This window comes from Vanessa tameamea, chromosome 22, assembly GCF_037043105.1.
Source record: "Vanessa tameamea isolate UH-Manoa-2023 chromosome 22, ilVanTame1 primary haplotype, whole genome shotgun sequence".
Lineage (NCBI taxonomy): Eukaryota > Metazoa > Arthropoda > Insecta > Lepidoptera > Nymphalidae > Vanessa > Vanessa tameamea.
In genome coordinates, this window is record NC_087330.1 from 571,386 (window position 1) to 585,863 (window position 14,478).

The 14,478-nt window shown below is 35.5% G+C and overlaps 2 protein-coding genes across 17 annotated transcripts in view; one reads left to right on the plus strand and one right to left on the minus strand.

Moving 5' to 3' along the window:
- Positions 1-14,478, plus strand: part of Rg (rugose) — a 419,297-nt gene that overhangs the window by 354,287 nt on the left and 50,532 nt on the right. For all 15 annotated transcript variants that reach the window (XM_064218536.1, XM_064218533.1, XM_064218535.1 and 12 more), the window contains 2 exons: positions 4,755-4,872; positions 5,519-5,621. In XM_064218536.1, coding sequence (XP_064074606.1) covers positions 4,755-4,872; positions 5,519-5,621 — 221 coding nt within the window. The remainder of the gene's footprint in view (positions 1-4,754; positions 4,873-5,518; positions 5,622-14,478) is intronic.
- Positions 7,677-14,478, minus strand: part of LOC113402287 (facilitated trehalose transporter Tret1-2 homolog) — a 44,250-nt gene continuing 37,448 nt past the window's right edge. For both annotated transcript variants that reach the window (XM_064218549.1, XM_026642491.2), the window contains exons 3-5: positions 10,998-11,127; positions 9,425-9,610; positions 7,677-9,339 (exon numbers count right to left, since the gene is read on the minus strand). In XM_064218549.1, coding sequence (XP_064074619.1) covers positions 8,237-9,339; positions 9,425-9,610; positions 10,998-11,127 — 1,419 coding nt within the window. In that variant the 3' untranslated portion in view covers positions 7,677-8,236. The remainder of the gene's footprint in view (positions 9,340-9,424; positions 9,611-10,997; positions 11,128-14,478) is intronic.

The window sequence follows — 14,478 nt, forward strand, 5'->3', positions numbered from 1 at the left end:
AAGCTTATTATTATTTTTTAAATCAGAAATAACTTTCGTATCTAAAATAAAATAAAAAAACTAATCAAATAATGACAATAAATGTTAATTTTAAAATAACTCAATACTTTTTATGATGCAAATCATACTAAGGTCGCATGTTTTTTTCCGTCCGTTCCTAATGGGGGCACTTGTCACGGGCCAGGCCTTATTTACGATACGCGATAACCATCGACTGCCTCAGACGCGATGCGCGCCTGGTACATACGACCACTCGTTATTGATAACCCTCGTTTGTCTTATTGAATATTGATTTTTATTATAATGCTTTTAAAGCACTAAATTACATCTTTATTCTGCGGTCCTTAGAATTTTAAAATTAAAGAAACATTTTAACAATAAATCACTATCTTGGTATAACTTATATTTACCTATGGACACAATATTAATTCCTTTATTATTTTAACAAATATTTGCGTTTCTTAAAATATTTATACTTTGCTTAATCGAAATTAAATCCGACGGACCTGTAGAACGCCTTTAAACTTAAGCATGCTGAGAGTGAGCCGTTCGTGCGAAAAACAAAATAGAGCAAATAAATCTGCACGTAGGTTCTCTTTTCCTGGTATTCTTCACACGGTGAAGAGATAATTCAAGCTAATCTGTTTGTAGATCTTTTCGAAAACTGTGAGATTATGTGACAATTTATGTGAACTCAAAGACTGTATCATCCTACGCATACAAAATAAGGTTTAGAATAGAATATTACTTTCTCACATACTCTGTTCTCCCAGTAAATTTATCTGATTGAAAGATTACTGACTCAAGTGTGCTAAAATTATTCACAGGTCTAGTAATGTATGCTTCTAAAGAATTTGTACAGTGCATTTTATGCAATTACAGTTCAATATAATTGCATAAAAATGCCATCGCAATTTTTTACACGGCAACACTATAATGAAATTTTTATATAATGCAAAGGTCTCGGTCACGTGTGTTAAATAAAAAGCACTTAAAATATTTCAAACAATAGATTATTGTAAACACGTGTCACTTCCCACAATCTGGCAACGCATTCATCTCGGTAACGTTCGCGTGACCGAGGACCATTAGTGATAAAATGACGTTAATGTGTGAACTAGATGATAGAACAGTGTGTTCGATATAAATTACTACACCTACTACTGATATTCAGTAGGAAATTTTATTTTTTTAGCGGGGATTTAAGATTTACTACCAAGTGTGCCAACTTTATGTTCGCGCGCCAACTTTGCTTCGCGCATCTACTCTTACACAGACGTTAGCCGCGAAAACTCTGCCACCGAGTATTTGTTCGCACTAAAAGCGCTTATATCTGATTACGGAGCTTGAGCCTTAGCACTCTTACAGAAGATAAACATATCCACTACTGACTAACTACTAAGTGTTGCAGGTTGCGCAACGTTATAACACACAACAATATAATGCACTGAGTGCGGTTTGGTCACCCACTCATTAGTTACACCGCCAAATATTATATATACCAAATAGTTACACTGGCCTGTGTAAATATGAGATCGCAGGATACATGACTCCGTCATTCAAGTATTAAGTTCGTCCATATACCTTAACTGTGTATTTCTTTGGTTTATACAAATCATCAAACAATTACATATATAAGATTAACGTTGACTTTTGAATTAAATTGACAAGTAAACGAACATTTATTCTATATTTAAACGCACGTGTACAGCATAAATTAAGTAGTTAGCACATTATCTGGTTTCTAGTAACGACATAAATAGTGACTGTCATCATTCTGACCTTTATAATAATCATTGAACAAACTTTTACTTCGTATTATAAAGGTACACAATATTCCTAATATACATAATTGCCGAAGTGACCTCCTGCAACCTTCGTATTTTAATGGATCTCATATTGTATGATATAACTAAATTTTATTCCATATACAACACCTGTTAGTTCGCCAGAACACATTGCACTATCGAGAGGGTGCTACAAAGGCTACAGCAAAGGGCCCTCGAGAGGGCGAGGCTGACAAATTACATTACAATTGAATCCGACATTCTCGCCCCATCTCCACTCAAGCCCTTTGTTATTCCCCAGCAATGTGGATACGTACTTTATGAGAATGAAAACAACGCGGGTTTAGGGATTTTTTTGGGTTTCACTGCTGTTTGTTCGAACATTGATTTATTCGCCGCGTTACTAACAATAACATCAACAATTACTATATAATGTACAAACTATCTTTCATGTATAAGGTTTTGTGCCATCATTAATTAGTTCAACCACAGTAGGTTTAGACCAAATAAGTGCAAATTTGTACACAAATAAATGTTACTTATGTAGGCTCACCAACAAACACAATTTCCAAAAGTGTAGTACCCAGTAGTTACCTGGTAGATAAGCTGTGCGTTGTGTTGGTATTTAACCAAACAAATGCACGACTTGTGCATCAATTATTGTAAACACTTTAAATGCTATTTATTTAAACAATGATTCAAATTGTATTTAGTCAAATAACTAATATTTTAAACATTTAACTTTGTAACAACTAACTGTAAAACCCTTACGACCAAAATAATTACTTTTATACTCCCTGTATTTAAAACAAATCATCAAAAACCTAAAATCGAAACACAAACAATATCGGTACACGTCCCATTATGTCCCGATCAAGTCACTCAGCGGCCCTCTCCGCACACTCGAGGGAGATGATACAAACGAGATCCCTCCTCATAGCGAACTATTGTTGTACGTGCTTTCGAACATTTTGTTTATAGTGATTAGTGAATGATTGCATTCGAGAAAGGTAGAATAATATGTGGATATAATTTGATTGATCTGCTGCGTTAAAATTTCAAATAACAAAAATACAATTTCATAATACTTACATTGCATATAGATATCAATAAATAAATATCGGACAACATCACATACATTATTCTGATCCCAATGTAAGTAGCTAAAGCACTTGTGTTATGAAAAATCAGAAGTAACGAGGGTACCACAAACACCCCGACCCAAGACAACATAGAAAACTAATGAACTTTTCCTACATCGACTCGGCAGGGAATCGAACCCGGGACCTCGGAGTGGCGTACCCATGAAAACCGCTGTACACAAGTCTCGACCACTGGGGTCGTCATATTACCTATATTACCTATATACCTAGTATGTACCTAAGACATTGAACGCAAGAACTGTACTAAATTTATTTCACAGAGAATTGGTTAATTAGCTTTTATGATATCGAGAATGTAATCAGCGCTGGATTAAGCCAGACAGCTGATGGTGCGTTGTCACAAATGCCTATAGACAGAACTGACTGAAGTTGCAAGAAATCAACGTATACCCCAAGTTGTTAATGCCTCACTGACCTTGAAATCTAAGATTGTATGTGTCTCCTGTGCCTGTCTACTACTGACTCTCATCATTCAAGCTGGAATACAACAAACAAACTATTAATAAGCCACATAATATCTTATATGACTAGCACGTAGGCCGACCATCATAGACAAATATTTGTTTATGTCAAGTTGATATCAATTGAGAGCAATAGATTCCGACTTGACATACTTATTACATTTTCTACACAAACAACTTTTATTTTATATAATATCTGATTATCCACACATCAACGCTATGACGGCTACGTAAACAGTAAATCGATTTTGATGGAATGAAAACAAACTACTTTTTCATCCTTTGAGTTAAGCAAACTTAATTCCAAGTGGCCGAAGCCGCGAGTTCAGCTGCTATTTCAATTTCAAGTATACCATGCAAATAGAACGGCCGCTTTTAAAATAATATCTATTAATAAGAATCAATCAACACGTTAAAGTATTTTTTATTGAGACGCTTAAACCAAAATTGTTACTTATTCCAATTAGTTCATCCCAAAGGACTACTTAATAACGTCCATATATAACGAAATAAAGAGCTAACGAAGATTTTACGACGTCCTCGTGTTTACGACGCGAGATCTGATGTTATTTTAGAATTTATTTAATACAACGTTTATAAGATCACATCTCGTATGGATGTAGCGTTTCTATCTCTTTGCACTCAACTAGATCCTAATGACGTGATGGAAAGGAAGCTGTCGTATAAAATAAATGTATTTTTTTATTGAAACGTGTCTATTAGTACAAATATTTTAAATGTGTTGTCATTTAAGTACTATAATATAGAAATTACATATCGGCTTTTAGTGACGCTTCCTAAGCTAATTTAGCTTCAAGATACGACTATTTTACTCCATTTAAGAATTCGAAATTGGTTAAACAGTCGTTAATTTCATGATATTTCTTAATGAAGACGTGAATCAATCACCTTTTTCCGTCATTTATAGTCGTAAAATTTGAGAGTAAATTGGTTGTCAAGTGGCATTGCGATTAAATGTTATTTATGATTTATTTGTGAAAAACCTTATAGAAAATAAATGACAATTTGATTAAACTTAAAGACCACACACGATTACAACAATGAAATGATATAAGTGATGTTGTTTAACAGAGGGATAGAATGAAAATATTATTTTTGAATAATAGATTAACAGAAGAGGAGGATAAATTAATCCTCCATACTTTTCAAAATATTCAATCTAAGGAGTTATAATATTCTAGTTTTTTAATTATAACAATTAAAATATGTAATTTTAATTATTGAATTGAAATGACTTAAGTTGTTTTATAAATTTAACCAAAACATTATTATTGTTAAGTTTAATTTAATAACGCCTAATCACGATAATATTTTGATTCCAGGTTTTGAAGTACTGCGAACATCTGCACGGAAAATGGTACTTCAGCGAAATCCGGGCGATCTTCTCGCGTCGATATCTCTTGCAGAGTATCGCCATCGAGATGTTCCTCGCTAGCAGGAGTAAGTCTCGTAAATATACATATCTATATTTTTCATCATTACTAAATCGTAGCCGATATACTCCAGTAAATTGAATACGTGGATCTTCAATGAAAGTCTTATTTCTAGATAGTTAGCTTATTTCGAGCTCTGACCTATTTCTAGATGTTATAAATCATACATTTCGCCTATATAACAGAAGAAATACCACTCATCACTAGGTCTCCGAAACTTTCATTCAGTATGACTTGAAATTTAACGCAGTCCTTTTGCGATGTAGACGCTCAAAGGATTCGCTTCGAAGGATTTTCGAAATTCCAACTTTATAAAGAGAAATGGGAAGGGTAACTTTGTATGAATTTGACTCTTACGAAGTCGGAACTCGTTACAGACAGCTAATATTAAAACAAGGCATATATTATCATCTGTTTGAGATAATATGTTTCCCTGCTTGGGAAAGCAGAAATACACACACTAATATGTGATGTTCACCTTTACCAAGCACGAGATGAATTATAAACTTGAATTAAGCGTATTTCACAAGTCAGTGGTACTTGCTGAACAACCGAAAAAAAAACCTTCTAACCAAGGGCCACTTTAGATTTTGTACTGCATTTCTTGTATATATTGATAACATAGAATAAAAATATATCAATTATTTTTCCAGCGTCAATATTCTTCGCGTTCCCCGACCAGGCTACGGTGAAAAAAGTCATAAAAGCGCTACCGAGGGTCGGAGTCGGCATCAAGTACGGGATCCCGCAGACCAGGTCAGTGAAACTATTCCATTTAATATTTCATAGTATACATTTGTTTGGTTTTGATTCGTATAGAGTTCTAGATTATTTCACTTGACAGGGATTTATGTGGAATATTAGTTTTAATAATGTATTTCACATAGTTCTTATAGGAAGCGTAACGAAGATACAAAACATGTATAAAATATACCTACAGATGATACGTCTCTGCTTAAAGAAAATTGAGTTGGAAACTTTTGTGTTGTCAACTTGCGTTGGTGACATAAATGACAATAAAAATTAAGCAATGCTGTAATTGTTTCTTTCAACAATTAAACTTGCCGTCACGGAATTTGCCAATTATTTTAAAAGAAAAGCGCCATAATTAAGACAACATCGTAATCACTTCTCGGCACCAAGTTAAGTTAAACATCGATAGCAATAAAAAAATCATAAGTCAAATACGCGATCTCATCGTATTATCTGATAAAAATAAGTATAAACACAATTGATGGTGAAACTGGTTAATATGTGAACGAAAATATAAACATTTTAATATATTAAATAATGAACATGTGCCGCCATCTATTGGTGAAGGTTTGTAGTAGAAGGCTTCAAGGCGAGCTCTCTTACGTTTACGATTAGTTTATCGATCCGTTAAGGTTCTCATTCTTATCCACAGATGGTATTGTAACATTGTAAAGTCGTACGGCGTCGTCGTAATGTCAAAACCATTTATATAAAAGTACAGTTGACAAAATGAAATAGCAATTTTTTTATTAAAAGCTATTGCTATTATTCGCTTGATCAAATACAACTCGTGTCGCTAGAATTTTTGTAACTCATCATAATTTGTCACTTTTATACAATATAGATGCCTTATACCTGACTATTGATTTCGTTTCGGAAAAATATATCTCGGATCTGTGTAGAAGCGACGAAAGAAATTTAGCGAGGTGATACTCTTGTATTATGTATATATCGTTCCTTACAATTAACTATGAATCCCCAAGAAATCTTAAAATGTATACAGATTGTATTGCTACATAATTGCTACAAAAAGTACAATAAAGCCGAGTTTGCTCTTCGAAAACTTTGATTCAAATTGGGTTCAAGCACTAATATTTTCAACTGTTTAGAAATTTCATTGGGTTTAGAAATATCGTAAACAAACCTTCATTTGTCGGATCATATTTAATATCTCGCATTTGAGGGACGTGATCGGTCCAAACATTCTGATCAAGGCGATATGCGTGGAATAGCGTAATTTGAGTTTCACTGGTACCTTTTTTCTCAGTAATCGTTACCGGCAAAGCTTTAAACAATAAATACATATATGTTAACCAATAACATACACAGCATTTCCTCTTCTTCTCCAAAATGAAATAATTAGTAGAAATAGAAATAATTTTGTAATTAAAAGCGTTTTACTCCCTAGGCGACCTAGACCTAGGCGGCGCAGAAAGAGGGGACCTTTCTTTCTGTCTCTTTCTATTGTATACCGTTTTATTTAATATTATAGAAACTAATTTTTTATTTGTTCATTTTAATTGACAGACGTTGTTAATTTATTTCGTTGTCTGTTATTCAATACTTAATATATAACGAGAGCAACTTCGTTCCAACCGGGTGTCCCAAGACACCTCTTGTTTTTTTTTCGAAACTATCTCTCACAACGTTTTTTCGTTTATATTGGAACGTTAAGTAACACAATACTAAGGGAACCTTCGGCTTATTTATGCAGGCTGACTTTTTAATTATTTTTAACGTTGTTTTAACGTTTTACTTTGATCCGCAATTACAGGGATGTACGTATGCCCGCGTCATATTTATTGGTAACGCCCAATCGAGCAAAGTCAACGACGTCCACCTCTTTTTAAAGGTATATGTTGTTCCCGCCACTGCTAGTATTGAGATATATAGAGGCTGTTAGTGTTTACTTTTAACGCAGCCTTCCTTAGTCATTGATTCATGTGTATACAGACAAGAGAATTGTTCAAATCGAGTGGTTGTTCCGGAGTAAGTAAAAAACTATTTTTTACTTAATGCTTCCTTGTTATTTTTCAATAACCCACTTATAAAAAAAACTCTTTTAAAAACAACGCTTTATTTCACACACAACAGTCCTTTGTAGTACATCACAGAATTCAAAGACAACTATAAAATAATTACATCTATTATTGTAGTTTGTATATATTAACGTGTAGGGCACTGCGGTCATACTTCCTGTATAAAAAAGTATTTTCTTATATATTACTCATACAATTTAAATTCCTATTTTATTATACTATACAAAAATATTTTCTGTAATAGTTTTTACCTACTAAAGTAACAAAAATAAAAAAGTACAATTTAAGATAATTGTGAAACGGACGCATTCGTCGAGTAAATAAATAATAAATATTAAAATAAATATGTATAAACAATTTCAACACTAAACGGTACAGTGTATAAAACGGTAACTCATACTCTAATACTTAACTTTAATAACATCACCATGTATACGAGCTAAATCTATCACAATGGAATGTATCACTCGCTTATCGCTAATAAACAGTCAAAACCTATAATACTGATCGCGCGAAATGTACTTAATCAATATACAATCTCGCTGAAGGCAAGAGCTACCCTCATAAATTAGGACACAATCACAACGGGGCGGAACTACCCCCGCGGTCCAGCGACACGGCGGCGCCGGCGCTGTGCCGCCGCGCCGGCGCCGCGGCCGCGCGCGCGCCCCCCGCGGCCTCGGGGTCGGCCTCCTTCTTCTCCTCGTCGAACTGCCTCATGATCTCCGCCAGCGTCTTGCCCTTCGTCTCCGGCAGGAATAGGTAGCAGTACGCGGCCCCCAGCAGGGCGCAGATCGCGAACAGGTACAGGGTGCCGTTGCTCGTCAGCAGGTTCTCCAGCTGCGGGTAGGTCTTGATGTTGAGGAAGATCAGCACGTAGGCGCAGCACGACGTCGCGCCGGACATGACGCCGCGGATGTCCTGCGGGTACAGCTCGCCGGACATGATCCACGGCAGCTGCAGGAAGCCGACCATGCTGAAGCACACGTGCAGCAGCACGCAGGCCAGCTTGACGAGCGGCGGCCCGTCGAGCGAGTCGCACACGGCGGCGCCGAGCATGGCGGCGCCCAGCAGCAGCCCCGAGGCCCAGCCGAGCGTCTTGCGCCGGAAGCTGCTGATGAGAGCCGCGCCCACCGCGCCCATCGCTACGCGCACGCCGCCCACGATGATGGACGCCGTGAACTCGTTGACGCTCGTGCCCACCGACTTGAAAAAGTCCACCGCGTAGTACAGGATCACGTAGATGCCGGACATCTCTTGGAACGCGAAGAATACGATCAATAGACAGAACGGCTTGAGCACGCTCCGGCGCTTGAACAGGCCCAACTTCTGTCTGAACGTCATCGACTCGTCCGACTTGCGATCCTTCGTAAACTCCATCAACTCCTGCTGAGCCGTGTTGTTGTTCTGTCGCAGCCAGAACATGGCGTTGTAGGCCTCCTTCATCTGTCCCTTCGAGGCCAACCATAATGGCGATTCCGGGACGAAGTACATGAGGAAAGGTGTCAGAAGCGAGAAGGCCGCGCAGATGGCCGCCACTCGTCGCCAGTGGATGAAGGCTCCGAGGGAGTATACGATAAATATGCCTGTCGAAACTAGACCAGGACCCAATGCACTCAAAACTCCTCTTTTTTCTGGCGTTGTGATTTCCACTACGTAAATGTACGAAACGGTTGACATACCTGTAACAAAGGAAAATAATAATTTTACGTTCATTTTTGATTTTGCAATATTTTTAATTTCACTAAAAGTGACAGCATATCTTACCGATAGTGAATCCCGTGATGAATCTTCCTACGCACAAAAATACGTAGGTCTCTGAGAATGCGATGACCAGCCATCCTATCAAGTTCGGTAGCACGATGGACTGCAGGAGTAGTCGGCGACCCACCGCATCTACCATCATCCCCCCCAGTAGGGCACCGATGGGGTTCGATATCACACCCAAACTGGCTGTTAACAGTAATAATCGGAAATCAGTAATAATAATAGAATCACTCGTATGAAACTCTTATAAACTAAGTTTACACAACTTTTACTCCATCAAATAGGCTCAAAACCTCCTCCTAAAAGGGAAATGAGGCCTTAGCACAACAGTGGGACATTTAAAGGCTGTTACTTTTTACGCAGTAAAAATTACAATTTCCAGTTGATTCACTTATTATATTTCTGACAATTATTTGTAATCAAAATAGCACTTTAACTACACCATACATTTCCATTTTCGAATATCCCATAAATACTAAGCCAAATATTCCCCTTCCATTAACTGGAACGTGCCTACAAATAAATTTAGCCGCTTAGGACCGCCACATTATCAGCAACAAAAGCGCTGTTTGATACAAAGCAAACTCTCTTATCAAATGTTTGCACACCCGTCAGTAAACATTGACATTCAAACATTACTTATATTCAAATATTAATCTTGTTGATAAAAGCAGACAGCTAGTGTATGACCTGGGACCCATATAATTTATTGATTTAGATTATGAGTTTATATGTAATGTTTATGGTGTGTGAGAAATGCATAGATTCGCAATAAGTATAGTCCGTTCAATCACAGGATCAGTAAAGAAGTGTAAACAAATTTGACACTGAATTAGCGTAATGTCGAGGCGGTCGAGAGATGTTGTATAAACTATGCCTTAGTTTATTCAACATCTCGATAATTATGGATTCATGAAAAAATATTATTTGGATTAAGAAAAGAAAAATAAAACTCAATTATGTAGTAAAATGGAATATCGAATCAAGAACTGTTAATAGTGGACAGATCTGTTAGCAAATCGCATGGAATATAAGATTTATTTATCTTTATTCCTTCTTCTATTGTAATAGGCTATAGTTGACTCTGTTATAAACCGAAATGTTCCAAAGATTAAAACATAAACAATCTTCAAGGAATTGATTTAATGTTAATTATCCTTCAAGACAAAAAGCAATGCATGTCCAAAATTTTTCTATTTTTTTCTTTTTTGCCTTCCCATTAAATAATTCCAGCTTCTAATGTTGAGCCAACTATGTACCTATTATAGTCTAACGGCTAAATTCTGCTTCTGCTAGTTAAACTTTGCTAGGCAGCGTGGATACTTTTAAATGATTGCGGCTACTTTTAATATTACTATTTTGAAATAAAAACTTGTTTGATAATGACGATGAATGTGTATTTGTAGTTGTCTCAACGCAAAGGGCGCCTGAATGTCATACATTAATATATTCTGTGACGTACAGGATAATTTGCTTTACACGTTTTGGTAGAAAAAGAAGAAGTAAATTTTAAAGATCAATTGCAATAAATGCCCAAAAACTTTTTTTAACATTCGAAATGTGACAAACTCACCTATCCATGAGATCTCATCATATGAAATTGAAGGAAATTCATGCGTGTACTGGGGTAGCAGAACAGCGGAGAAGCCCTGGCAAAAGCCAACCGATATATTGATGGACTGCGCTGCGAGGGCTGCAAGCACCTGTAAATTTATGAAAGCCTGGTAATTAATTATTAAAAAAATTAATCTGACTTCACTTATCCTAATTAATTACAAAAGGTTTCCTCATAAATAAAAATACTAGTATTACTTGGTAACTATTATGAAGGACTTCTTTATAATTGATGATTAGGTATTGTAAATATTTATTTATGTTAAAATAATTGTAAACATATTTATAATTTAATTTAAAAATCAAATAAATACTTCATAAAATTAATATTTGAGCTTCGGACTCGATTTAAAGTTCATTTAAATCAATTCGATGAAACAGTCATAAAATCGATATTTAAAGTATAAACGTAAAAAAATTCGTTTCCGATCTTTTCGTTTTTTATTCCAACAACAACAACACAACTAATGAGTATAATATGCCTTATTTTATTTAATATAATATATGAATGTTATAAAAGTACTCTTATATATATATATATATATTTTTCTCTATATTCATAATATTTACGGAAAATCAAAACTGAACATGTTTAAATAGATCATCGACACGAAAGTATTTATATATGTCGTGTTGTTGCCAAATTACGTTATCCACTGTTATTCTTATAAATTAACTTGTAATTTGAAATAGATTTCTATCGTGAAACGTGAGCTGACACGATCTCAGACACGTGGCTAAGACGAGTTGGTTAATGGTATAGTATTAGGGACGCATGAGTGCGTTACCTTACTCGTACCTTAAGATTGTCATCGTACTCAAAAACATAATCCGTGCAGAAAAATTATTAATAAATTAAATTTATAGTTTATTTATATGAAATTAAAATTCAAGGCATCATTGGGTTGTATAGTATAAACAGAAGAAGGTTTTTGATGGTTCATCCGCCACACTGCTCTAGTGTAGCTGGGTGACTAGATCCTCATTGATCTAGTGGCTAGTTTGTATGGCTGCAGATCTCCAGATTCCGGATATGAATCTCGTATTGTGATAGTAAAACGAATGGGATTGACCGGTCCTTCCTTATATTGTAGTATTAAATGAACAGTGAGTGATCTCAGTCTGCACACATTCTTGTGAAATATATAGATCTCTTACATAAATAGCTACTCTATCAGATTTACCAGTATATAAAACATATATTTAAATAGTCTATTCTTGAAAATATATTTATATGTACCCACTTCACTGTATTTAAATATCAGCCATTGATCGACTTTACATATCTTTCGAAACATTAATCTGAATTCATTAAAACTTGTTTCCATCAATGTACAATTTAAATTATATTTGCGGAAGTTATCATTAATTTATACATAGTTTATATGCGAAATGCTTTATTGCATATTTTAAATATGCATTTACACCTAATCTCTATTAAGCTATAACATATAATTGGTATGACGGCTTACTATAATAGACACAAACCAATACACGTTTTGATGGATGAATATATTAATACATTATCGTTATATTTCAGAATCGTTTTAACATCGTATTATAGAATTATATTTGAATCGAATAATATTATAGGAGATAAGTTTATTTATTTATAGGGTAATGTGAAAATTTTCCACACGATGTGAAATGTATACGCGGACAGTCGTGCAAAATCGTCGAGTGGTCATTTATATGTAATAATCGCACCTAACCACCGGAACGGAACACAATCCGCTGTGTGATTGTTTTGTTGTTAAACAGTGATTATTCGAGATGACGAGGAAAATGTCCCGTGCACGCCATTTACTTTTATTTCAACCGAACTTTTGTAAAATAATAAATTATTATTTTAAACGTACATAAATAGCACTGTTTGCTTAACTTTTTTATCACAAGCTACAAAATTATTCATAACTATGTTTTTTTTGATACAATTTGAAAAGCGATTTAAGTGCGATTAACATAAGTTCTCGTTTTGTTGAATTGGTCAAAATCATGGTCAATTCACATATGGTTCGATTGTGGATTTAATACATTAGACCAAAATGGAATTGGATCGATTGCGCCTATGTAATGCAGGCAAATACGTTAGAGGACCACCTAAATGATAAGCGGGATCTGATAGATTTATTAACCATTATTTACAACTTTAAGGTGCCATCAACAATTGGAACGAAAACGTTACATCTCGTGGGCCTGTAAGTACAATAGTTCACTTCGAAAACCGGAACTAGGTGATTATAAGTAATGCTGTTTGACGGTAGGAAAATAAATATACATATATAGTATATAGTATAGAGACACATGTTCAAAACAGTTTCTTATTTACATAAGAGCAATCAAACACGAATCCCCTTTATAAGTGTAAATAAAGAGGAATTAAATTACTGTATAATATAAGAAAAAGTAACACTCAAATATCAATATTATCGTCAATTTAATGAAGCATTCTAAGTAATACACAGTACTTACAGTGAGATTAACTCCGATCGAATCGAAATAAACCTCTAGTACTCTCGACGTATGCATCCCAATGCGTTTACTTGGAGACTGCGTGGCACAGTGGTATTGAGGTAGGGCGACCGCGAATGTACTTAAGGTTATGGGTTCGGTCACGAAAATAAAACCACTGAATGAGTCGGGACGTATATAAATATTACTTTAAAAACATATGAATAAATTACATGAAGTACATTAAGGGTACATAAAGGGTTGAGCCGAGATGGCCCAGTGGTTAGAACGCGTGCATCTTAACCGATGATTTCGGGTTCAAATCCAGGCAAGCACCACTGAATCTTTATGTGCTTAATTTGTGTTTATAATTCACCTCGTGCTCGGCGGTGAAGGAAAACATCGTGAGGAAACCTGCATGTGTCTAATTTTAACGAAATTCTGCCACATGTGTATTCCTGTGTGGTGGAATAAGCTCCTAACCTTCTCCCCAAAGGGAGAGGAGGCTCTAGCCCAGCAGTGGGTTATTTACAGGCTGTTAATGTACGTTAATATACATAATGTGCAGAAATGAGTATGATGCTGATGTCTTCTCATAACCTTTCTGTTCTTATGGGAGACTAATCTGCACAGGACATACTCATATGTGTATACGAGTGTGAAATCCTAGATATTTGGTGGCTACGCCAACACAAGTGCACTATCGTTTCCCTTAGTCTTATAATCCGAAGGGACGGCAGATCCTACAAGACCGGAAGGAGTTCAGTCGCAGGACCAACTTGAGCGTACTTTAAAATGGACACAGTTTAAAAGTATTAATACCAAATTTCACTTCTAGTATCTTTAATTCTGCACTGCAATGGCAAGTGAACGTAAGGTCATGTGCTTTTTTTTAATTGTCAATTGACATTTCTAGATCTATACATATGCCATGCGATAGATGTTTAAAAATATAATGATTCTCTTTGTAATTGAAAAGCGCTGCTAAA